Raw genomic sequence first — 27,564 nt, 5'->3', positions numbered from 1 at the left:
CTGAACAGTAACTCCTCATTTCTCCTGCCCTCCAGCCCCCAGCAGCCATCATTCTTTGGTAAATTATATTTCACTCAGACCCTCAGAGAAATGGAATTCCATAGTACAAAACCCACCAGATTTTTAGATTTTTCATTTTTTAGAAATGAGCAACATAAAGCATATTCAAAGAAGAATCAGAAACACTATTAAAATGTTACATAAAGGTTATTTCTGGTTAAATATTAAAGAAATTGGGTCGATCAGTAGTTCTGAAAGTGTATTTAGTTAGGAACCCCTGGGGGTTCCCCACAGTTCTTTTCAGGGAATCCACGAGATCAAAGTTATTTTTCTATTAATACTCAGATGTTTTTGTCTTCTTTACACTCCCTGTCTCATGAGTGTATAGTGTAGTTGGGGGAGGCTCCGTGACACGTGATATCCAATAAAGTGAATGCAGAAGCAAATTGGAACACTCAGCTGTCTTTTATTAAGGGAGACATTATTCTAGAGATTTGCAAAAATGTGAAACAGTGCCACTCTTCTTACTATTACTCTCTTAGGAATTATAATTTTTTTTTTTTTCAAAAAATGTGTTTATTATGTTAAAATGTCATGAGTTATTATAAAGTAAATTCATGCATTTTCAAAATTTTCAGTTTCATTGCTAAAATGATAAATACAAATAAATATAATCCACTTAACAAGAACATTTTAAAGTCCTCAATAATTTTTAAGAATGTAAAAGGTTCTTGAGACAAACATTTTTGAGAACCATTTAACTTCCATCAAATATTCGGAAAGATCTTATGCCAGGAATAATGATCTCTGTTAGTGTTTACATCCACAGAGGACAGAACTGAATTTAAATTACAGCAGAAAGAGAACCCTCTTCAATGATAATGATTATTACATCCTAGAATAGGAAGTTTATATATTTTACTATGCACACCATTCTTCTAATCTTATATTAAAACTAAACCCTATGTAGTGTCCATTTTGAGGTTTTATATTTCTCTTGATGGCTTCTCAATAATTTGATGACTAATTTTTTTGTAGAAATTCAGAGAGATTATTAAAATGTGATCAAAATGCAAACTTGATTAAGCCTGTGTTTTCCAGTTCATATTTTGTTTTATTACTGCTATCCTTTTAAACATTTGAAAAAAAGCTGCTAGCAAAAAGGTCTTTATTTCATCCTATTATGTTCTCTGACATACACAGAAGAAATAAGGGAGAAATAAATTCCAAAAATCTAAATGCAGTCCAAATATTTTAATTCTTGATGCACAGCTAGGCTACATCGCATCCTCCCTTAGTGGGAGGAAAGTTTATGTCAACATCATCTGCTTTTATTTATGAAAATTTCCCAGAGGCGCATAGACATGCCTTTAGTTGCTTCTCTTTCTCATGTGGCATGTAGTAGCCAGCTTAAAAGGATGATTGGGGTTTTAAATATTCCGAAAAATACTTTATTTTTGGCATTGGTGGTTGCTATTATTTTTGTGTGCGTTTTTTAATTTATGGCTCCTTGGACCTATTCTCCTCCCCAGATTCTAAAAACAAAAAGAGAATTGTCTGTTTGTTGCCCTGAGTCTGTTGATCGATGTTTTTTGTAGTGTCCTAGAGAATTATAAGTGTTAGCTCTGGAGATTTCTCTGCTTGTTAGATACTAAGGGAGTTAGTTACTTCTGTGGTTCTCAGGCCCAGAGCACATGGCTAGGCTGGTATGTGACATTTTGGAGAGTGCCTTTTCAGACTTGGCATCTGGACATGCTTTTAAATCCTAAGAGCAATGGTCAGTGCGAGGTATTTTTTACGATACTGGTCACCCTGGTTAATTACATTCTTAGGAGAGGAGACAGCCTGGAGGAGGGGAAGTGTAAGGAGAAGCTAATCTAACTTACAGATCTGTTGATACATTGCCTGGCCTCTTGTAGAAATTGTTCTCAGGTTCTTGTGCTCTGGGACACACAGCAGATACAGGTAACTCAGACCTAACTAAGCTTTCTTGGGTCATCCTACCCTCACACTGAGGTCAAACTCAATACGGTTCCATCCCTCACATATTTATCCTCTACCTTCTTCTTCCAAAAAAATTCATAACTCCAACTTAAAGAACTTCGATGAATAATACAGATTTTATAGAGGCATCCTGGGAGGCAAATATAACAACTCCTCTCTCTGGCCATTGTCAGAAGTTTCTCATCCATTCTTTCTCTTTACTGACAAGCACTCTCTACCCTCTCCAACTAGCTGTGGTTCCTTCTCCACCGGTCATCCTCAGAATCCTCTCAGGTAGCTTGTACCTCCCACAAGCCAAAATCTGACAGCATTCAGCAACCCCCAAACCTGGTCATTAACCAAACTAAGGACACCCATAGTCTCCTAAGCATTTCTTGGGTAAATGAAATTCATCCTGCAACAAAGATACTAGAAATTGCTTGCCAACTTTTATCTTCCCTAATACAGCACAGTGACAGCTGCCACCCTTTCCCGGTGCCCCAATGTAGCTTCAAAGAGTTCATTCTTATTTAGGTACATAGAAATGTTTGTACATAATTCACGTAGGGCCCGATTTTTGGCCATAGGTTATCTCATAGAATTATTCAGACTAATAAATCAGCTCAGTGCCAAGAAACACTTCATTCTTTCATTGCATAAACACTGTTTAAGTGTCTACGCTGTATCAGACTCTTGTATTTAAAACTTTTACAATTAGTTTTCTTTAGAAGTTTTGAAATCAAACCAATAGCAAACTATGTAAATACTTTTGTGTTTAATGTTCTCTCCTTTGTTTCGACATAGGGGATCTTGAGCTGAGGCCCTCAACTTTCCTCATTATTGATCCCCTCTTGGGACTTTTGAAGATTCAAGAAACTCAAGATCTGGATGCTGGTGATTATACGTGTGTAGCTGTCAATGATGCCGGAAGAGCAACTGGCAAGATAACTCTGGATGTTGGCTGTAAGCATCCCAAGTCTGATAGGCAAATTTGTTTTGAAATTGATCTGCTCTTTTTTCCTATACTAATAACTTTGAAACAACTGGGTAGAAATATTTGTCAGAAAGGCAAAATTAGGGTTAGGGTTCAAGATTATTAATTTAATAATAGTAGTTAATATTTACCAGGTGCTTTTTATGGACTGTACACTGTGCTAAGAACTTTTGCATGCATTATCTCATTAAACCCTCATAACAATCCTAAGAGGAAGACACCATAGTTATCTCCATATACAAACGAGGAAACGGAGACTAAAATAAGCTAAGCAATGTGACCAGGGTCACAGAGCTGTGGAGGGGCACGGCGTGGATATATGAACCCAGTTTGTTTGAATTTAGAAACTGTAGGCTTCTCTGATATGTCATCTGTTGCCAGATATTTTTCTATCAAGAATTATCTTTTCTGACACCAAATTCCTAAGGATTAACATCTGGAGGCCATGAATTCAACTTTGGCCCTAGACCATAATTAGGAGATGTTGATGACAGCAAAGGTAGCAGATTCTGCTTTTACTTTTATTTTTTTGTAATCCACTAACAATGACTCCTCAGTGTATAAAATAAAGAACTGACTACAAATAAATGTCAATCACAGTGTGAAGGATACAGCATGTGCATGACAACTATAGTTGGATTACTCAAGAAGTTTGGTTCTCTCTCCTTTGTCTGTCCATCTCATGTTTCTTGAAAAAAAAAAAAAAGTTTTACAAGGTATGGTAACACTTGAAATAAAACAGAGCTTACTTTATATGAAAAAGAACCCGGCAGCTTCATTTTAACAGATAATTCAAACATTTACATCAGTTCAACTTATAAAATATGACATTTTGTTAAATTGTATTTTCATGTATGATGATTTTCATGCCAAAGCTGTTTTTTGTTTTTTTTTTAAAACAAAAGTTAGGAACGATAAATAAAAAGTATTTTTAGGATAAAATAACACAAAACATTTTTGTTCTATCTTAATTCTTTAAATGAAAAATCATGGCCCTCTAAGATTAATATTTCGTTTCATACAAACTAAATTTTTTCCTCCTGGGATCTTTTATGATCCCCTTAACCGCGGGATGTCTGGTGAACACTCTGCCTTCTTGTGATTATCAACAAAGCTGGAAATGGCCACAGATCCACTGCAGAATCTGCCTAGGGCACAACAAGATGTGTTTGAACCATGACTAAACTGCGGTTATTAGGAGAAGGGCCTTGGAAATAAGAGTGGACTCGCTGAGTGGAGGCTATTGAATCTGACAGCAGTATAAAACACAAGTAATGTTTTTAGAAATGTAAGACCCGAATCATACAGAACTGTTGTTTTCAGGAAGTATATAAAGTACAATATTTTAGTTCTCAACATTTTCTAATTCTGCTTCTCCCTTCTTTTGGCACAAATATTTTATATTTACCCAACATTTTTTTAGAGTTATCTCTCTTCAGAAGAAGAGAGAAAGAGCTTCTGTAATTATTCATGAAAGAAACGGAATAACACCTTCACTGCACCCCCACCCCCGCCCCAAGATAGAAAATCTAAATATCTAATACGTGTTATTTTGCTTCCTTACCATATTCTTGATAATCTTTTTAGCTTCTGGACTGTCCAGGTTCTGTCTTCTGACTAATGGTAAACCATGTAAAGATTAGGGCCATCTGTACTGGAGTGACTTGTGTTGGATTAGAAAACATCTTAAGAAATGTTTTGTATTTATCCTTGAACTGAATTTTATCTTCACTCATATTCGACATCTTCATTCTTTGACCCTTTATAAAACAATGGCTTTCTCAACTTTTATTCCAGTAATTGCCCTGATGGAACTATGAACTTTAACCCAATTGTTTGCTACTGTAACTTCGATCGTTCTTAACAATTGCCAAATAACTTGGTGTTAAAGTCAGCAACCTTCATGTTTCTGTTATGCCTTAGCTAGTTCCTCTTCCCCGTCAGAATCCTGATCATTGTAACTTACAAAGTTTGATTAGACCATTGTCTGTCCACATAAAACTCTTGTTACATATCCTACTAGATATAGGATTTAACTAAGAACTATGCAAATCACAGTTGTGGTGATGGTTGTGCTTATCACTATTAGGTTTAAAAGCAAGCAAATAAAACAAACAAAAATTTCCTCAGAATGTTATATAATGATTAAGAGAATGGGCTCTGGAGAGAGATTGGGTTTTCTGCCAGACATTTCCTAGTATCTACCTGAGAGGTCAGTTGTAAAGATGAAATGAGACGTCATTACCTGTGTTCATTCAGTGTGTCAGTGGTACTTAATGGGACGTGTATCAGTAACTTCACAAACTGAGTAGTCACTTGGCTTCTTTGAGTCTTGGCATCTAATATAGAAATGCGTGTATAGTAGTGGCATAGAATTTAAAATTTAACATTGAGCTTTTAACGTGAAAATCATTGTTTCAACTTGATTTTTTCAAGGGGCTTGAGACAAGTAGTACTATTAGTAGTGCATAAAATTATTCATTTGAGTTCCAAAATTATTGGGCATAAATTTAAGTAGCTTATGACTTAAGAAGAAAAACATGCTTTTCTCCGTATCATGTAACTATTTGGGTTTTCAGATTGTTTTTGTGGGCTTGTCACTTCACCTCAATAATAGTAGATCAGAAATTTTTATATTATATTATTATAAAAAGACTGTTTAATATTATCCTTGAGTCTAGCTTCTTGTAGTGGGTCTCTCTTTTTTTTCTATTTCTCATTATTATGCCTTGAAGTTATGGACATTTCAGGTCAACAGGGAAAGTTACCAATGCTTTTCATCCGTTTTGAAAAGAGGTAGTCAATTGTGAAGTCATTTGGAAGAAAAGCAGATCAGCCACATCAAACAAAAAGTCAGCCTGGCAGCGGTTTTATTTGCAACGTTCCACACCACACAGGGTCTGTCTTAGACTGTGGTTTCGTGTTTTGTGGTTTGGTAAGAACAAAACAGTGTGTTCAGCCACGTAAGGAAAGAAAATCTCTTTTTGACTAATATAATGCAAGAGTTGCCATAGCGGAGATATATCTAATTATCACTAAAGGAACTAGAATAATTTTATGGAATAGGTTTAAGAGCAAGATGATTAATCTGTTTGTAACTTTTATATTTTCACGATAAGGCGTGCACACAGACATAGCTCTCGGTAAATGACAACGAAGTTGTACTGTGCATGAACCCCATGCAGTTCTCGAGGTGCTTGTACACAGATATTTAGGGAATCACAGAGGATTCGGCATAGTCCTGACGGACTATACACAGAGGCCAAAATTGAAATTAACAATAGATATATTAAACTCCAGAACTAAAATTTGACTCTACCGTACTTATGATGAATGATAATTAATATTTGGGCGATTACTAAATGCTGAATGATTAATAAACATTCTCTCTTTTAACAACATGTTCATGGTGAAATTCGGACTGGAGGAGGCAAAGTAATTTTCCAAGTTTATAGACTAAAAACTAGTGGAACTGCCATTTGAAACCACCTCGTGGGTTGTAACTTCTCTAAGCAACACCGCCTCCTCCGTATAAGTCCTGTATTTTGTACTACAGTCACTTCTGCTCCTTGCCCCCAGTCTCGTTAATCTGTTTACCATTCATCCAACGTAATTCATTTGAGGTCCGAATTGGCCACACTCAGCTGTAGGAAGTATTTAAAAGACTTCTTCGCCTGAGTTAGGAGTGCTTCATTTTCGAGGTTCGCTTGTCATTGATGCTGCCTTGGCTGCTTACCTAGTTAGTGCCTGGTTCTGCCTTGGTTTTTGGTACCAGGATCTATGTTCCCTGGCCTAGTGCTTGTCTTGTACCTGACTCTTCCCAAAGGTGCTTCTCCCCCAGATGACTCCTCCTGTCTTAATTGAGTTGTATAGGCATGAATTGAGCTCTGCTTATTGTTTTGTATTCCAGTTTGTTCTTGACTTCCCTAGTTCTGAACATTCAAATTCGTCTCCATTGTCCCTGATGGTCGTGTCTTGTTGTGTCACGCTTAGTTTCTTGCCGGAAACGTGGTTGATGCCTGGCTTCTGCATATCTTTTTGCCCTTGTAGGATTTATTTTCTGTCCCATCTCCACATTCATCTGCCCACACTCTGAGCCTAACACTTCCTGAAACTTTTACATTTAACCTCTATTTTGGGGGGAAAGCAGCCGGCTCTAGAAGAAATGACTATTATCGCTCCAGAGAAAAGTAACTAAGCCTTACAGACCTAAGATAAGCTAATGATGAGTTACTTTATAAACTATTTTTTTAGTATGTTTATTTTGCCTATTATTTTATAAGCCAAATTCTCATGTAGATGAATTAAGAAAAATAAAAATCTAAACACAGATGCACTACTTCTTTTTAAAAATATATTGCTCAATTGTGGTATTTAACTTAATTTTTTTTTAGGTTTGATAAACAAGCAATAGGGTTTCCAAAATTGCCACGTTTTATTGAAAAGTGCAAGTTCTAATGTACCAGATCGGGGTTATCATCACATGCACTTACTCAAACACACACATGATTATTGTTGAAGTGTTTTAATGTTGATTGAATCATTCACAAAGATGTAGCAGCCATGTATAGTGCACGTAATAATATGTTAGTTGCTATAAAAGATAAAAAAATATACGATTCCAACTATAACCTCTCCAGGGAAAATCGAAGATAATAAGAAAAGGCTGAAGATTTAGGTAGTACGACATAAACTAAAATTGAAAACAAATTTCTAAAATGAAAGATTCTTTTTACTTAAATTAACCTTGATTTAAATTTCCACTTCATCCTTTATACCTTTAAATAAATAGTTGAGCTTCTTTTGCCTCTATTCATTTATAAAGCAAAAAGGAAATATCTGCTCTGTCAGTTGCAGACAAGAGTAGTTAAAGGGTAAATTTATAATATTATATGAACAATGATTTGATTGAACTTCAATCTGTTGACAGTTTAATAATTAAGTTTATACTCAATATGCCTGTATACTATCCTGGTGACCTTTTTGTTGTTGTTTTCAATATCTTTCAGCACCTCCAGTTTTCATACAAGAACCTGCTGATGTGTCTATGGAAATTGGCTCAAATGTAACATTACCTTGCTATGTCCAGGGCTATCCAGAACCAAAGATTAAATGGCGGAGATTAGACAACATGCCGATCTTCTCAAGACCATTTTCAGTGAGTTCCATCAGCCAACTAAGAACAGGAGCTCTCTTTATTTCAAGTAGGTTAAAGGAAATATATTTTATACAAGTATGTACATATATTATATATTCATATTTTATGCATGGGTATTGCTGTGTTTAAAATAGTGATTAAATCTTGCCAACACATTTTGTGTTCATTGCATTGCACTTTAAAATAGTACTGAACTCTTATATTTGGGGATTGTTTAAATGAATTATTTATTCAAGTGTATGTTCTATCATAAAGGCTTATGAAGCAATATGACTTCTTCATATCTCACTATTTGTTATTGCAAATAGAGTCACCTGTGCCTCCAGATGGATATGGTATCATGTTTTATTGACTCTTGTATAGAAGGGTGAAATATTACTAGTAATGAATGTTAATTAATTATTATTATTATTATTAATATTATTTTTGCCAAAAACACATACTCACATGCATGGGGACTCTATACCCTGTGGAAACTTCTTGACTAAAAGCTGTGTCTACCTGGAGCAACGGGTTTTTTGAAAAAAGTCAAATTTCTCCCATCACAAATCTCCCCTGTAAGGTATTAAAGCATTCAGATTTAAATTTTTAAATTTAAATTCTTTGCGCTTTTTCAAACATTGTTAAGAATATTTACATAGTGGCACCAGAGGAGTAAAACATTTAGATGATGACCTGGATTTTAAAAGGTAATTGTATCTTTGGGGTATTTTGTAGAAGGCCTCCAATAAGTGTTTTCATGTTTATGAACAATATTAAATGTAAAGTAGCCACTTAAACTTTCAAATACAGATTAAACTGTCTAATTACAAGTGCTTAAGTACTCAGTGCTGTGCTAGGTAGGCTCTATGGTGAAGACCGAAGTCAGAAACTGGGTTTTAACTCAGGCGTTTTACAATCCACACAAATGAACCTACTGGAAATACTCATTAAGTTGGGTCACACTGTGCAGGACCTGAAATGCACAGGTGAAGAAGTGCATTTAATGAGATTGAAAATAGAGACTGTCTCGGCCCCCCTCTTCCCCCTGCCCACCAAGCTTCACTGGCAGGAAAAGTCATGTGTAAATAGTATTCCAGAGCAACTGCTTTACAAGGCAGGAGGGGAGGGGAGAGAGAGGGAAGAATGGGGAGGCTCATGTGGTTATGCAGGCAGGGTGATGGTCGGAATGAGAAACAGCCCAGAGAGAAACAAATCAGACCCGAAAACAAAAGCAATTAGAGGAGATGAAAAAAGGGGAGAATGAAAGAGGGCCGTGCCTTGACCAGTGGTGGCCCAGCTGTCCAAATTAAATCATCTAGAAGGAAACTCGTGATTACAAACTTAGTTCTCAGTAGTATCTTGTATTTCTATGAAACTTTCAAATACAGATTAAACTGTCTAATTACAACTCAGTAGTATCTTGTATTTCTACCCAAATTAGTCCAAGAGTTGATAATATAAAAAAATGTCATGGTTGGAAGCAATGCGTGACTTAATAACCAGGTGATTTGTTGAACTGTGCTTTGCAAATGAATGTTTGCTATTGTTGAGCGTGGGCGCTGTCAGTTTACCAGATGCAATTCTGCAGTTATGTGCGTGGGGTTAACAGAGGAGTAGAAACTATACCTGCTTTTTGTCTCAGAGGGTGTGGAACTATCCATAATGGAAAGCTACATTTTCCATCAAAATCTTATCAGTTGATTAAACCATGGTTATGTTAGTAACTATGTTTGCAAAGATGACAATCATTCCCCTATTTAAAATCTTCTCTTGCCTCCTCTGTCGTTCCCAAGACAAAACCACACTCTGTGTAAGACACCAGGCTGCCTCTTCAGCTTCAGTCCCCTGACTGTATGAACACAACCTGTGACCCGCTACTCCTCATCCGGATCACCCTAACACCCTCTTTAATTAAAATACTTTGTAATACCCTTTTTATTATCCTGAAAAAAAATTCTATATATTTGATCTATCTATATAATAAAAAGTATTTTAATATCCAAAATGTCATACAGAAGAAAATAAATTAATTTTATTAAAATTGTACATATTTCAATTGCCCGCTAAGTATTCTGTCAGTGTCATACAATGTACATACATGTTCATGTACATCACTATGAATTTGACAGCTCGCATGTCAACTTATACGAGAGTATGGGATTGATGACTCAAGCTCTAAGCTGGTGAAGTGGTTTCTTAAAATGGTGGGCAATTCTTGCTAAAGTACTTTCTTTCTTCTACTTACACAGAATTTGGTTGTAGGTTCATGTAATTATAAACAGTCATCAAATCCATGAATGTCCAGTGGTACCTTCAGAAGTCTTGTCGGACTTAGAATAATTGTTCCTTTCATGATTCTGCCATGCATCGCCTCCCTAGTTTTTGCCCAGTAAATGCCAGTAGAATCCTCCAATCATTGGGTCAACTAAAAAAAAAATCTCCCCTGCAAATCTTCAAAATGCCTCTAGGGTGGTGGGTGGTGCAGCATCCACTGGTGGTGCAGCTTCCCATTCTTAGGACAGGCCATGATTTTTGAGGTCACGCTTCTGCTTTTGCAGCCCTGCTGTTTAAGGTACATACAGCTGAGCAATTACTTCCTATGTGAAGCCTTCCCTAACCCCTCCACATGCCATCATTCACACCCGCCTTGCTCCCACAGCTCATTGTTTGAGACTCATTACAGCATTTGTCACAATGTGGTATCATTGGTTTTCGTGTACGTCTCCTCCCCTCAGATGGGAACTGCCAGAAGGAAGTACTGTATTTTCCACCCATAGATCTCAGCACCGTGTCTAGCAAATAATTAATGTTCCAGAGATGGTATTGAGTGAATCAATGATCCTTCTTTTTAGACTTATGGGCAAGTGATAAAGGAACCTATATTTGTGAAGCCGAAAACCAGTTTGGAAAGATCCAGTCCCAGACAACAGTGACGGTGACAGGACTTGGTAAGATCAATTAAGTGTTTAGACACCACACTTTTCAAAATTGTCAGACTTCTTTTATTGCATTATCTCTTGCCTGTATTACTTTAATGCTTTAAAAAACTGGATAAATATCTGATTACTAGATTAGCCTCCCCTCCCACACCCTATTTTGTATTTCATAGGATGTTAGAACTGAAAATAACTTCAGAGATCATGTGCTCCAAGCTCCTTATCTTGCATTTGAGGAAATGAAGGTCAATTTGAATAAATTGAATTAAACCTAAATATGAATACACACATGTAATGGAGTGGTGCTCTTTTCTGTTTACCTTTTTCACATTTACCATTTTAGTTCATATGGAATTATTTTTGTATATGATATGAAGTAAGAATATAATATCTTTTATTTCCAAATAGTAAGACATTTGTTTTAATATTTTTTATTGAATATTCTCTTTCCACTGATTAAAATACCCATTTGGTCTCATGCTAAGTTTGTATTCCTACATTTATTCCTTAGAATTCTATGTATGCACCCGTCGTACATTGTTTGAATTATTACAGCATTTAGTGTGATTTTTAAATCTGTCAGTGCATGTTTCTCTTTAATGCACTTTCATAAAATTTTCTTTTTGTATCTCCCTTTATTCATCTGCGTATACTTAAATTTTCCAAGTAGACTCTCTCATGGATTTTGCTTTGGTTTATGTTAAATTTATTCATCAATTTCTAGAAAAGAGCATCTTTACAATTCTCCTTTACCATTCCAGCTGACGTAGTCCACTGCGTTTTAATTGCTTGAATGACAGCCTCCTCACTGATCTCAGGCCTTCCAGCTTTTCCTTCTCCAATAAGTCCTGTTCACAGTTTTCAGATTAACATTTCCTGAAAATATTCTGATGCTTCCACTTTTCTGTTTATAAATGCTTTCAGTCGCTCTCCATCTGTCCATTGAATACATTGCAAATTTCTTGGCTTAGCATTTCTGTCCTTCCTCACCATAGACATTTTCTTTGTTAGTTCCTCTGCTTCTGTGCTTTTACCTCTTGCCATTCTCTCTGCTTAGAAGGGTCCTTTATCTCTAGTTTCCAGTTCGTACCCATCTACATTTTAAAATCTTATTCCTGAAAACTCATTTCTTCTAAATAGCAGAAATAGTGGTCATGTTGGCCTATAAAGGAGTTGGCCTTCCTTTTGGGTAAAATAGAGTTGATAGTGCCTGTGCTCTCTCTGACTTAGTTGCTCCTCTCATTGGGATCAGCCCCTCAGTGACGAGTGTAATTGAAGGACAGCAGCTTACTCTGCCTTGTGCTTTATTGGCTGGAAATCCCTTTCCGGAACGTCGGTGGATTAAGAACTCAGCCATGGTAAGAACAGTCCAAATCATGCATTCACATTCCTAATTTTCTTGAGCAAGGAGTGTAGTCCCACCATTGAAATTTCAATTTGATAAATATACAAGAATATATTTTTTGAGTGTACCAAAACTTCTCTTCAATATTAACACGATTATGCAACTCATATTATTTTGGAATTAATAAGATGGAGAAATCGTCAGTGGTGTAATTATTATAATTTTGCATTAAATTCAGTGTAATGAGCTCTTTTCAGAATATGTAAAAACTGAAGCAGGTTATTTTCAGAGCATTTAAATATTTTTACATCCTTCTTTGCAAGACATAATAAAATGTCAATGTTCTTATAAAATTCTTCCATTTTATATATTAATCTTTATTAACTTCAAAAATTATATTTTTTATTGTAAACTACTTAAAAACATGCATCTATTTTATGTCCTTTTTTTTAGTGTATAACTTTTAATTATGAAAGGATACGAAAGATTTTCTCAATTCTATGGAATTTTTCTGTAAACATGCTATCTATGGTAATAAATTTTCATCTAGTTTACAGTATTTTTTCTTCCATTTTTCAGAACAATTAGACTCACTCTGTCCTTGAAGTATCAAGTAGAAGGGAATTGACCCCATTGGACTAATATGTAAAATCGTTCATGTTTACATAAAAACCTGAGAAAAGTAGTACACCTCAATCAATAATAAATGCCCTTAAAACATAGGATTTGATACTCCTTGAACACTAAGGTGTCCTGTGATTGAACAAAATGCAAGGATAGTACGGAGTTGGAGGTGACCATTCTTATCAGAAAATATTGCCAGCCTTCTCTGACACAGTTCCTATATCATACATTGTTCTCTAATATTTGCATCTGTCACTGAAAAGGGTGGATGTTGGATTAAGTCACCTTCTGTCAGCTTGAATAAATGCCCGTTTGCCAAAGTAAAAATATCAAATGGCTTGCAAGTGATAATAAGGCCTTCTTGCAAAAGAATGAATTAAGCCAAGAGTTAAAATTACCAGCGAAATTTGGGTCCCGAGTCGTAACAAAAATTACAGAAACATGAAACAAGTTGGCGTCTCCATTTCTTTCCCTTTTCTAGCGTGAGCATAACTACAGATGTTAATTGGTTTCATTTTTGGTAGTATAGTGGGATGACATTCAACTGATGCTACCCTTGGTAACATTCTGTGCTCATCATTTTTCACTTAAGGATGTTAAAATATTTTGTTATTTTATAAGACATTTAATAACTCAGTTGAAAAAAAGCAGATTCAGTTTTGGCTTAGGCAACATTGCATTTTTAATTAAAAATGACATTTTTTTTTTCTTTAAGTTGGTCCAAAACCCTTACATCACTGTACGCAGTGATGGGAGTCTTCACATTGAAAGAGTTCGCCTGCAGGATGGAGGCGAATATACTTGTGTGGCCAGTAATGTTGCTGGAACCATTAACAAAACTACCGCTGTGGATGTGCATGGTAAGACACACTCACTGTAATTCTTCCTAAACCATGTTTAAAGCTGGGTTCATATCTTTAAGTCAAATAACTCTGTTCCTCTAGTTATAAGTAGTAGATAACTTTCCTTATTTTTATTCTTAACAAAAAGCCTTGTTTCTTGAACAATATTTACATTGTGAAGGCTGTTTCCAGATTTCTCTTTTCTGTATACACAAAAGAACATTACTGGGAGTCACTAGCTGAGTTGGACCTGGGGCTTTTTGTAAGTGGTTTATTAATTGATAGAAGTGAACTCAGCTCTCATAGAGTTAGATTTAAAAATAAATTTTAATTTCCGGCAAAATGAACTTATTATACCATCCAAAGTGCCTTTTCTTTCTGGATTGTGCAACAGGCATGTCCTTGCTAATGACCCCTTTGTGTGCTAGCTAGAAATGACCTAAACTTTTCTAAAGACTACCTCATGTGCCCCAAACAATCTTCTTGCGTGTTAAATAACAGTCACAAATAAGAAAATCCAGAAGCTGTCTTTTTCCATTCGTGACTAACAGTTGCCAACTTTTTACATATCAATAAATAAGTGACAGCTTCATAGTTTAAAAAATTGTCATTTTTTGTGTGTGTATTCCCTGTAAAGACTTTGCAACATTGCTTTTTTTTTTTTAAGCATGGTATTACAAAATAGTTCTGTGTACAGAGATGAAAGTAGCACAGAACATTTATTTTTAGTAGTTAATTCAGTCTTTTTTTAGGATATGAATCGGAGAATCTAGTCATTTCCAAATTTTGTTTGGTCTGTTGGAATTTTCAGTGGATGCAGACCATCTTCTTTTTATCTACTTCTCATTGTAAATCGCCTCCTCGACCTCTATCAATCTTAATACCACCAATCTCCAACATCACAGGAGATGGTCTTGAAGAAATATTATTTTAAAGAAATACTAATGTAACACTAAATTATAGTCTAAATAAGTGTATATATAGAGATTGTATATTTCCTATTGCTACATATATATGTATACACACACACACACAGAGAAAGAGAGAGAGAGAGAGACAGAGACAGAGAGAGAGAGATTGAGAGAGAGAGATTACATGCACAATCTCAGATTGGATATAGTTATGTTTAACTATTTTTAAAGATCAGCTTATAGATTTCTTGGAAGGTACTCATGGACTGGTTTGAGAATCTAGTGTAGAAATACATTCATGTCCTCTCCCTTTGGCTTCTAGCAGCCTCCTAGAATATGGTGTCGAGAAGAATTCTGAGGCTCTTTTTCACTTGGGTGAAAGAGTAACACAGTTAGCTGCGATGTCCGCCGGATCAGAAGAGTGAGCAGGAGGCAGACAAACCAATGACGTTGTTTATCATGATGCAGTAAATTTTAACAATTAAAAGTTAAAAGGTCATTTCACAATATTGTTTTATCCACCTTAGTCCAAAATGAGTAACTGATTTAGTCAACAGGTTAAAAACAATCAACCCAGATATTTGACATGAGCATCACGGGTTCTGTATTTCTGTTAATGAGCCCTGCCACTCCTTCGCCACCTTTTAAGAATACTCATTAAATGCCCTCATCCAATTCTTAAAAGAATGAATTAATGAACACAAATATAAATGCAAATTAAGATGACAATAAACTATTTACTTGTCATGTTGACTTATGTAGACTGACAGTCTGGAAAAAAAACAGCTCTTCCCTACTCAAATGACCTCAGATTTGAAAACTGTTACCTAAATTTGCCACTTTCCTTTATAGCTGTCACACTCAATATACATTTAAGATTATGGCTTATTCCAAGTTGCCACAAAAATTACAGCACAGCTGAAAGTTGACTAATCTATGTTGATTCTGGAAATTACATTTCTTGCTTTAGAGAGCAGCCTCACATTCTTATTTAGGGTTGAGAATTTTCTGCCAATTTTGTTTCCGCCAATTCTTTAAGAATAAATTATCTAAAGAACAAACCCAGCCTTAGGAAAATATGTGAATGTAGCAGAGCTAATCTAAGCCTTCCAAGGAAGTTCGTGTATTGAAGTCTCTGGTATCTCTTGTTCCGGTGAACTTCTACTCCACGGTAGCTGTGATAATTCTGTAGAAATTTGGCTTGTAGGCAAGAGGCACAGAGTGTACTTGAGCTCTAGGGAGCATTTCTCATCCTCTCTTTCCAGGGAAGGAAAGGAAATGCCTGGTATTTCTTGGTTTTTCATTGTGTTCTGTGCGTTATGTTAGGAACTTTCACGTATGGGGAGCTTCTTTAATCAATTTTGTTATTTCGAGAACACTGAGTGTTGATAATTTTTGAATGCAGGTTGATTATGATAAATTGAGATATACATAGGATAGAATGAATGATTTAACATTCTTTTCCTTTTGTTTCTACTCATATAATGTTAATTCTTCAGTTATTTTCTTAAGTCAAAAAGTATGTTATTCTTCGTGAAAAATATTGTCTTAGAATTGTTTATTTTAGTCTTTTAAATGTAAACTCCTTAGTTTTTTTTTCAAGTTTTACTGTTGAATTCCTTTTCAGAAAGCGAATCTTTTTTCTAGGTTAAATTTAGTAGCTTGCTAAGTGATTCTCGTGTATAGACAGAGGTTTAGTGGGCTTAAACAGCCATTTCTCTGGAGGTGGGCTTAAGTCAGCTTGCTGCAGCTCAGTGTGTAATGGACAATGATGAAAGATATGTGTTAAATGTGTGAGTCGTAGGATGTAATTCTATCTTGAGTTTCCAGGGGGAAATTGATTTTCCTCAATCCTCTCTTATTTTTGTTAGAAAAGTCAACTTATTACACATAATTTATTACTTGATTTTTAAGTTTTTATTAAATTCCTCAGATGGTAACTATTCTATTAACCATTTATTGTATTCCCTTACAAATTACACTACATTTCTATCAGAAAATGTTGTCTTCACTAGTTCTTATAAATACTTAGCATATCCTAAAAAATGTTCAACTTTAAACATGGAAGGACAGGTGCTCAGATTTTGAATATTGCTTCTTTTCAGTTCTGCCGACCATTCAGCATGGACAGCAGATACTCAGTACGATTGAAGGCATTCCAGTAACTTTACCATGCAAAGCAAGTGGAATTCCCAAACCATCCATCGTCTGGTCCAAGGTAAATGACACACCTAGGGATATGTGTTAATGTTACGTGTTATAACAATATTTAAATATTTTTAATCATACATGGAACCCGTATGTACTGTAGACTCTTATAAAAAGTAAAACCCATGCAGTCATACCACTTGGAAGGGGTTTTAAAATGGCCTTAGTGCAGTCAGCTACCTGGTATTTGAATAGTGTTAAGAACACAACAGCGAGCACTAATCTAGCACATTCTGTGTGCCAGGAACTTTCTGATCACTTTCCAGGTTGTAGCAGGTCCTTTGTGACACTTCGCCATGTCCCCCAGTCCTTTCGATTTCAGCGCAGCTCCGGTGGACAGCTCCAGGGGCTCTGCCCAGGTCACACTTCATGCATAACATGTGCCTCTCTGGTGTTTGGACTCAGAGCTTTCTCCAAAGCCCCACAAGACCTCCCAGCCTGCTACGAGGTATCCAGGAAAGCAGGCAGATTAAGTCCTTGGAGGGGGGGGGGCGTGTGTCCTACATCAATGACTCACTTCTCAACCGTCAGAGGAATTCTTCCGAGGCGCATCTACATTTTCTCAGAGGATCCTCAGCACATCGAAGCTCATCAGCCCAGCCACAGAGCAGAGCAGAGCAGAGCAGTGAAACCCTTTCTTAGCTTTCCTTCCTTCTGTGCCACACTCTCCCACCCTCCTGCTCAAGCCCCTGGGGATCACTTCCCAAGTAAACTTCCTGTCCCCAAATCTATGTCCCAGACTCTGCTCTTCCAGGAAGCCAAAATAAGACACATATACAAACTCATTTAATCTCATCTATATCCCTGTCGTTAAGTTGTCGGCTTGCGCTTGAATCTTGCAGTGAGGAAAAACCCATTTCCTGAGGAAGTCCCTTCCGTCCAAACAGCCATGAAGGTGGCATATATATTTTCTGTAAATTAAATCTGGCAGATATAAAGTAATATAAAATGATAGTGTAATCATGAAATGTGGCATTTGTATAATTTGTGCTACACTCAGACTATTTTGCCATGCCATCTAATTTTATACATCTAAAAATCTCTGAAATATATAGAAGTTGGTGTTGACATCAGTAAATTCAATTAAAAAGTTAAGATTTCTGCATTCTGGACACAGACATGCAGTGGTGAAGCTAATCCCCAGACCGCACCATGTCTAGTACTGAGTAGAGGTTTAGGAAATTTTAAGAAAATATAAAAATGAACTCTTTCCAGTCTGGCCTTTGTGCTGTGGGATCAGGCCCAGAGGTTCAGAGTATGGGCTCCAGGGCCTGACTGCCGGGGTTCGAGTCCCAGCTCTACCACTGACTGGCTCTGTGACCTTGGGCAAGTTACCCCACATCTCCCCCTGCTTTCTTACTTTCATCTGTAAAATGGGGGCTGTGACAGTTCCTACTCATAAGACTGTGGTGATCATGAGAATAGTTAACACGTGAGAAGTGCTCAAAACAGTGCCTGGCTTAGCGTGGGCACCGTCCCATCCATTACTAAAACCGTCATCTCCACCGTTTTTAAGTAGCCCTGGAATGAGGGGGACAGAGTTTTTTATGAAGCAATATCACCTATGCTTTATTTGTTCGATTTTTCTTACCAATAACTTTCTTCAAATTAGCATTTTTTTTTTTTTAATCTCATGGTTTCCCCCGTGGAGATTTTTTTCTTCTTTTTCCAGACATTAAGTCACTCTTTATTATCTTAGAAAACACTTTACTCTTTGTGGTGTTTTGCAGAAAGGCGAGCTGATTTCCCCCAGCAGTGCTAAGTTTTCCGCAGGGGCCGATGGGAGTCTGTACGTGGTGTCACCCGGGGGTGACGAGAGTGGGGAGTACGTCTGCACTGCCACCAACGCCGCCGGATACGCCAAAAGGAAAGTACAGCTGACGGTCTACGGTGAGAGCTTGAGGAGGAATGTTTTTCTTTGACACCGTCTGTGCCAAAACTCACATTTCTCTCACAAATAATGTTACCAGAGGTCTGCACCCCTAAAGTGAATTTTTTTACAAAAATGCATTTTTATTCCTAACCAACATCTCCTTGACTTAGATTCTGATTTAAAAGGAGAGTAATTGTGTAGCCTTTGGGGGAAATGTTATGGTTTTGTCCCGAGGCGTCTGCTTGCTGCACCCAATGCTCTTCAGAGAGAACACCTTCTCGGTTAGTTCAAGCTCCCAGCAAGGCCAATCCTCAGCTGTGTCCTGGTTAGTGCTCTGCCTCAAGGGGCTCCTTTCGCTGACGGCAGACTCTAAAAGGGCATGTCATCTGCCCTCTTCATGTGTCCCGAAGAGCTGAGAAGGGAAACTTTCTCATCATTTTCCCTTAAGCTCTCACAATAAATGTGTTAACAGAAAGTTCTAGATATGCCCCAAACCTTGGAAAAAACAGCATCTTTTTGTAAATTATTTGAGAATATTCGTCGTCCATATTTTGATGTAAATGTTTCAATGCACCATTTCCCTTCCAAACCTGTGTTTATTTTAGTAAGGCCCAGAGTGTTTGGAGAGCAACGAGGACTGTCCCAGGATAAGCCTGTCGAGATCTCCGTCCTTGCTGGGGAAGAGGTGACACTTCCGTGTGAAGTGAAGAGCTTACCCCCACCCATAATTACCTGGGCCAAGGAAACCCAGCTCATCTCGCCTTTCTCTCCCAGGTAGGAGACCTGCGATGGGTTGCAACACACAAAAACATGCTCTCTCAGAACAGAGGGTTGTAGCTATTCAGGTTTTCAAATGTTTCCAAAATTAACTTTTAAATTTGAGGTGATTCACACATACATTTGAGCCTATGGAAAATATGTATACCTTCTAAATCATTCTTTCATATCACAAATGCTAGCACTCAGCTTTGACATAATTTTCCATGGATGCATCTTATAAGGTAGTTGTTAAGATGGAACATATTCGTACGTTAATTCATGGCGACACAAAGGGCATATTAGACGTAGAATTCCCTTAATCTCATAGGAGAACAGAGCATAGTAGGCACTCTGATGCCTAGGACTTGACTTTTACTGGATGGTTTTGTAAAAATATTCTTGATCAAACCTGTATACATACAAGTAAAGACCCACGGAGACAATCTATTTGATAGACTAAATGACATGGAAAGCAGAATTCCAAAGCCTTTAAAAGCACAGCCTTTGTTGCCATGCGGGTACAGGCTCACATTTACCTCTGCCACTCAGATAAAGCTGGCCTGAAACTTTGGCAGTGTTTCCAGGGGACTTCTCGGAACCTCAGATTTCTCGTTTCTAAAATGGGGATAATATGTCCACGGCCATGCCACCCCTGAACGTGCCCGATCTCGTCTGATCTCGGAAGCTAAGCAGGGTCGGGCCTGGTTAGTACTTGGTTAGGAGACCACCTAGGAAGACCAGGTGCTACAGGCATTAAAAAAATAAAATGAAATGGGGATAATACTTACCTGAAGGATTATAGAAGATAGTGTATATTCCACAGTCTTTGTGTCTAGTTCTCAAGAAATGATAGCAATTACTATTTCAACTCAACGTCATGCCAAAAGTTGCCTGTGGAATAAGAATTACAGTCTCTAGCTATTGTCTGTTGGTCTTGTTGCTGTATAGTTATGAAGCTGTACAGCCCCACGATTATAGTTTCCCTACCACTTTTGAGGAAAAAAATAAACAATTAAGAACTACTATACATAATTTTGCTATTTCTTGGGAAAATATTTGCTTTGAATGTTTTTGAATAAAATAAATTCCACATTGCAGATAAAATCGAAGTTGCGTTGTTCCCTCCCCAATCTCTTTTCTGTCTTCTCAGAGGCAGACACTGCTACAGACTTAATGTGCATCCTATACATACAATATATAGACTAGTAGAAAATACTGTTTTCTGTGTTGTTTTTTTTAAGTTTTGTTTTGTGTGTCTGTTTTCAATTTGCCATTATGAAATATTATATATTATTATTCTATTGCTTGCTTTTTTAAGTTAATGTTTACTCATTTTTCATAAATATAGATTTAGTTTATTCATTTTAACGACCATATACATATTCTACATTGTATTTATACATTTCCCTATTTATGGACATTATGTTCTTGTTTGTTTTCCTTTTGTGGGAGGGTTTATAAGTGAGAATTTTCAGTGAATATATTTTTGTATGTCTCTTTGTATACACATGCATGAATTTTTTAGGACCTGTACCTAGAACTGTAGTTTCTGGTCTGAATGAATCCCTGTTTTCAGCTCTGTAGACATTTCTAAATTGCTCTTCAAAGGGGCAGTACTCGTTTACCGTTTCACCAACAACATAGGTGTACCTAGTTCCACATTATAACCAAAGCGTGGTGTCGACTGACAAATATTTTGCCACTCAGATTAGCGTAAAATGGTATCTTGCAACTGTTTGAGTTTTCACGTGACTGACTTCCACTGAGTCCGGAATGCTTTCAGTGTTTCCTTGGCATTTTTGTGTTATCTGTGAATTGTCCCTTTAACCCCTCACATTTTTCTGGTGACTTGGTTGTCCTTATCTTGTTGAATGTAGAGATTTGGTCTTTGTTCTTAATAACATTCGTCTGTCATATGTGTTTAAATTATCTTCTCTCAGTCCACTGTGAGGCTCTTAAGTTTATTTATGTATGAGGTCTGTACAGAATTTAAAAACTTTTTATGTAGCTCAGTGTACTAAGCTATTTTTTTTTTAAGATTTCTGCTTTATGAAAAAAAATCGTAAACATAGCCTCTAGTATTTTATTCCAATATTTTATGGGTTTTTTATTTTGACATGTTAGACTTTATGTGAATTTTTATGTTGTATTTTTCCCAGGTGGGGAGCCAGTTATCCAACACAATTTTTAAATAGTTAGACATTTCCTTGCTTTTTGTAATATCACCTTTGATATTTCACATTACTTACTGAGTTCTCACGTATACTTAATTCTTTGGGAGGGGTGCCTTTGTGCTTAACTATTCATCCCTTGGTCTCTGGGTCAGTAGCATACTTTATTAGTCTTAGCTTTATAATAACTTGATATTAAGTAGTTCTATCTGGCCTCTCTCTTAAAGTTATTTTGATACAATTAATGTAATAACATTTTTAGATGTAGGTCTGATTCACCCAACTACATTATTGTTCCATAGGAGGAATATATTCAACATAAGTTAGAGAATTACACATGTACCTTCTTTTGCCTTTATTTTAGCAGCCTAAATTTTTAACAAAGCTTTTTAGAACAAAAGAAAGTATTCAAAATATATTCAAAATTTACTAAAATACATATTTGCTTTGTACAGCTGCAATTTAATAAAACAGAGAGATGTACAGTTATTTAATGATTTCAGACTATTAGGTTAGATTCAAAGAAAAGAGAACTCCGATTTTGTGTTTGTAGGAGCATCATACAGAATATCCAAGATAATTATGAAATTAAGCTGCTTTATTTTAAGGTGTATAGAAATGACATGTAGATGGGAGAAAGGTTTCAGAAACTGCTTTCAGAGTAGAATTTCACAATGCACAGGTGATATCTGAATCTTCATGTTCTATAGTCCACTGTGGGGTTTCTTTATTTCAGACACACGTTCCTCCCTTCTGGTTCGATGAAGATCACTGAGACCCGCGTTTCAGACACTGGGCTGTATCTTTGCGTTGCCACAAACATTGCTGGGAACGTGACTCAGTCTGTTAAATTAAATGTTCATGGTGAGTTTTTAAACAGAGGCATAGATATTTGTGTACTGGCCACAGGGAAATCCATCCTCCCAGTTTCTCTGTAAGTTAACCTCCAGAATATAGATAATTAGAGACAAATTTTGTTTAATCTGAGACGTGATTTTCCTTCATTTACTCTGAAAAGTTTATCTGCCATCTATAAACAATTCTCCCCTCTTTCCTCAAATAAACAATATTAAAATTTTGGATCTCAATTTTACTAGATGTCCACAGTCACTTAAGACTATTGTTGATACATAGTAATAAAAATTTGTTTAGACTGGTGGAGTTTTGTAGAAGTGAATGTGAGTTCTCAAGGAAGAATTTAATAGTATTTAAATAGTTGTTTTCGTTGTTTTAAGGGCTGAGCAACTGAAAACATTCTGCTTCCTATGACTCTTTAACTACTTTAAAACTCTTTAGTCTGCTTTAATCCCTCAATATCATAGTTTGTCCGATTATTCATTCAACCAACACATACTTAGTGATTACATATTCTAGGTGCTAGATATTCAAATATCAGAAGAAATTTTCTCAGGTAATATTGACCTGATGTCACTCTCAGGTTAATCACTGCAATAGTATCCTGTTTGTTGATCATGGGATCTGAAATTTGATGAGAGTCTCTTATTTATCAGCTCTAAGGCATTAGACATATTACTAAACTCTCATATCTTTAGTTTTCTCTTTCAGAAAATAATAACAATAATGCTATCAAACTTATAAGGTTGTTGTAAGTGACAACCCGTAGAAAGTACTGGTTAAATATTAAGTTTAAGAGAAAGGACAGAAGGAATGGGGCTTTTTAGGGAATGGGGCTTTTTAGGGATATAAGGTACATAAATCCTAATTATGATTTGGTTTATGAGTCAAATTTGATTCTGTAGCACATAATGCATGCATGTGGAATCCAATAATACTTGCCAGTGTTTTGATGAATTATCTCACAGAAATTTTTAAAGGAAGCCAGATGAAAAGAAATAATAGATGTTTTATCTCGATTTTCTGCTCTGAAATTAGCAAAGGCTTTTATGAGAAACTTGTCCTACTGTCTAGTTAAACCTTCCACAAAGAGTCAAAAACTAAGAGCGCATGGAGAGAAATGCCTTTAGTTTTACTCTCTTACTGAAATTATCTGGATTGCCTTTTAAGAGAGTTTTAAATCTTAAGTTAGTTATAAATTAAAGGAAACCTAACATTTTCGAATGCTTGCTCTTCCTCAAGTTTAGAACAAGGAATTTTATATTTATTACTTTTCATAATCCTTGCAGCAGACTAATATTTGGCTTGGATTAACAAGAAAGCAGGCCTCAGGAAATTTACTGACTTACCCCAGATCACACAGTTAGTGAGTGTGAGCCTGGGTCCAAATCCTGAGATTATTCCACTTTCTCATGCTGCCTCTTGGTAAGGAGCTCTCATTTAAAGTGAGGAAAAAAAAGTAATTTTTAAAAAGTGGGATTATTCATATTTGCTGGTTGTTTCCAGTTTCTCCAAAGATACAGCGTGGCCCTAAACTTATGAAAGTCCAAGTCGGTCAGAGAGTGGACATTCCATGCAATGCTCAAGGAACGCCTCTTCCCGTCATCACCTGGTTTAAAGGCGGCAGCGCCGTGCTGGGTGACGGAGCGCAGCACATCAGCCATCCAGACGGAACGTTAAGCATCAGCCAAGCTGTGCCCTCGGATGCCGGCGTGTATACATGTGTTGCTACCAACATAGCAGGCAGTGACGACACGGAGATAACGCTACACGTCCAAGGTGATCTTTGGCACAGGAAAATGCATGTATGGTGGGGGTGGAAGGGGAAAACCCCTGGAGTCTAGAAAATATAATCTTGGAGAGTCTCGGGTCACTTTCAGAAGATTTCTGCATCACTTTTATGACTCTTTAATTAACGTTGAAAGGAGAACCATTCCAGAAAGAAATGAAACCGTATTTTTACTGAACCTGCATCCATTTTTGTATGTTTACTTTGGAAAATGAGATTTTCATGGATGACCAAGATGGTGGAAACAATCCTAGATAAGTTTCCCCCCACGACCACCACCACTATATTTGGCTTGGGGGATACCGTGGGCAGAGTGAGTTGGAGTAGAATTTTGCCTCGTAGTAGCTGGGCGCTCTCAATATCGATCCCTAGGAAATCTGGGTCCACTGTTTCTTCTAATGATGTTGGCCTTGTTTTGAGGGCTTAAAGATCAATATCTGTTCCTTCGAGCCTCAAATATTTATCACGCAGCTGCTGGGTGTCTGACACATTCCAAGCAGAGAGGAGAAAGTAGTGACAAAGGCAAAGCACCTTTTATGAGCTGTTCCACTGTGAGTAGGTAGCAAGCAAGCAAACAAATAACATATATAGATAGAAGTGCTGTGTAGAAATTAAATAGGGTGATGCTCCCAGCAGTGGGCTACTTTGGATTGTCAGGTAGGACTCCTCCGAGGAGATGATATTTAGGGTGAGATCTTGTTGACCTGAGGGAACCAGCCATGTGAAAATCAAAGGGAAGAGCATTCCTGGTCAGTGAGAATAGCAGTGCCAAGGGAAGAAGGAAAGATAAACAGCTATCGTCCTTCACATAGTACCTCATACTTCGTACCTGGCACACTGCAGTTCTTTATGGATGGGTGACTAGGATGTTGTTGGAGAGCTTGTCCAGTTCATTCATTCACTCAGCAAACTTGATTGGGTGCTTACATTTATGGTTGAATGTGAAAGATAGAAATTATTTAAAAAATCTCATAATTACAAACTGGTTAGTGCCATCACGAAATGGTAGGGATATTTTTATAAGTTTTTAACAGAAAGATAAATCAAAGGAGGCTTCTTTAGGGTAGGGATCTGCCAATCGAGATTTGAAGAATGGGTAGAAGTATATTAGGTGATGTGTAAGGGCGCGATAGGATGGGGTGGGGAGGACCTTCCAGGACTCAGAATGTGAAGAGGAGAGAATGTGATATTTTGGCTACACTGGGGTAAATCAATAAATCAATCAATAAAAGCCATCTGGCTGCATTCCAGACTTGAATGACACGCGATAAAGCTGGACACATAACCATGGACCAGATTATCCTAGATCTAAGAACCCAGATTAAGGTGTTTAGACTTTATTCTAAGTTCCTTGAAAAGACTTAGAGCCTTATTCTAAGACTTTATTCTAAGTTCCTTGAAAAGACTTAGAGCCTTATTACTGGGGAAATGAAGTGTCAGGTTTAGATTTTAAAAGATCACTTTTTGGGGAGAGAACTGTTTGGCTGGAAAGGTTAAGGGGAAACAGCTAGAAACATAGCTCAGGCAAAAGATGATGGTAGTTGGACTCGGGGAAAGAAGGCGATGGACTCAAAAAATGGTTAGGAGAGGAAATCCTCAGGAAATGGTGACAGATTATCCGTGGGGAGTGAAGGAGATGGAATGACTCCCAGTTTTATTCATGAAATAAATCAATGGTGAGGCTGTTGAGAGAGTTTGGATGCACGGAGGGCACACTAAAGAAAGAACAGGTGTGAAATTTTATTCTACAGACAAAATGAATGAAAGTAATGATGTTGATCAGGAAGGCCACATGATGAGAGTTGTGGTTCATAGAGAATATTTTGAGGGCTCTGTAGAATATGAATCGAAATGGGCACATGTGTAAGAAAAGGACCCCAATAAGAAGCCTATTGAAATAGTTCTGGAAAGAGAAAAATAAGTGTTTGAAATCAATAGTGACTTTAAGGATAGGGAAGAAGAAACAGATATGTGAACATACCTGGCACTATGTGACTGGTTGGATGTGGAGGTCAGGGGTAAGGGAGGAGGGCAAAGAAACGCCAGGTGGAACGGGATGCCTTAACTGAGGGAATAAAGGAAATAGGACAGGATTGTATGAAATAATGAATTAATGAACTTTTGTGGAGACATTTTGCGTTTTAGATTCCTAGGTCACATCTAGATGGAAACATCTGGCAGTTCAAAATATGAGTTATATTTAAAAGAAGAATCAGAAAAGGTAGCAGCTCACCAATCTAGGTGACTGACGGTGCTGCAGGAGAGTTCGGTATCGCCAAGGAAAGCCTGTGATAATGCATTTATTTTTCTGATAGAACCACCTACACTGGAAGATCTAGAACCTCCATTTAACACTCCATTCCAAGAAATAGTGGCCAATCAGCGCATTGCATTTCCATGTCCTGCAAAAGGTGTGTAATAACTCGGACCTGTGGGCATTGGTGTAATGTTATATTGTTCCAGAATTCTTTATTGAGCCTAAAACATCTTTATAAAATTCCACTCGTCCATCCTTGTTACAACACTTGGGCATAACAGAAACTAAACCCACTTTCAAATAACAGCTCTCTGAAGAGGTAAAATTCCATCACAGGTATTTTATTTCCTTCAATGGAAAGACTTTCCATTCTCTCAGACTTGCCTCGTCCAGTGTGTTTTCCATGAAGCTCATACTTTTTTCTGTCACTTCTTAGTTCATTCTGTTTTAACAAGACTGCTCTTTAAGATGTGGCAGCTGGGGCTATTCAAAATATTCCACGTTTATCTCACCCAGTTAGAAGTATACATTAGGACCATCCCCTTGTTTTTTTCTAGACACGTCTCTTCTGAAAACCTCTTCTCTTAGATTTATCCTCTACTGGTCATTGTACAGCCCTCGGAGGCTAATTCAAGCCCCTTCTCTCCCTGAAGTCCTGGGTTTTCTATCCACCATGCTTCCTCTCAAAATATTATTAGCATCTCTCTTCAGGTGGGGTATGAAAGAGGCACCGTCACTATCACCCTTATTCCAGATGGCCAGCAGGCGATTAAAGACATCCTCTCTTTCACATGTGCGTTTATCTGCAACGACTCAAATGGGTTTGTGGCAGTTCTGGCAAAGTCCAAACAGCATGCTTCCCGTAGCCTCCAGGAGG

At 37.1% G+C, this 27,564-nt stretch overlaps 1 protein-coding gene and 1 pseudogene across 2 annotated transcripts in view; both read left to right on the top strand.

Moving 5' to 3' along the window:
- HMCN1 (hemicentin 1) overlaps window positions 1-27,564 on the top strand; it is a 375,430-nt gene that overhangs the window by 180,683 nt on the left and 167,183 nt on the right. For both annotated transcript variants that reach the window (XM_025043935.1, XM_006907734.3), the window contains exons 15-25: window positions 2,788-2,946; window positions 7,987-8,181; window positions 10,970-11,065; window positions 12,284-12,411; window positions 13,738-13,882; window positions 16,881-16,993; window positions 18,714-18,873; window positions 19,462-19,630; window positions 22,523-22,650; window positions 24,148-24,420; window positions 26,746-26,841. In XM_025043935.1, the coding sequence (XP_024899703.1) occupies window positions 2,788-2,946; window positions 7,987-8,181; window positions 10,970-11,065; window positions 12,284-12,411; window positions 13,738-13,882; window positions 16,881-16,993; window positions 18,714-18,873; window positions 19,462-19,630; window positions 22,523-22,650; window positions 24,148-24,420; window positions 26,746-26,841 (1,662 nt within the window). The remainder of the gene's footprint in view (window positions 1-2,787; window positions 2,947-7,986; window positions 8,182-10,969; window positions 11,066-12,283; window positions 12,412-13,737; window positions 13,883-16,880; window positions 16,994-18,713; window positions 18,874-19,461; window positions 19,631-22,522; window positions 22,651-24,147; window positions 24,421-26,745; window positions 26,842-27,564) is intronic.
- On the top strand, window positions 20,249-20,368 carry LOC112476480 (annotated as a pseudogene).

This window comes from Pteropus alecto, unplaced genomic scaffold (genome assembly GCF_000325575.1).
Source record: "Pteropus alecto unplaced genomic scaffold, ASM32557v1 scaffold101, whole genome shotgun sequence".
In the NCBI taxonomy this organism is placed as follows: Eukaryota; Metazoa; Chordata; class Mammalia; order Chiroptera; family Pteropodidae; genus Pteropus; species Pteropus alecto.
Note: the sequence above shows the minus strand (reverse complement) of the source record. Positions and strands in the feature narration are given on the sequence as shown.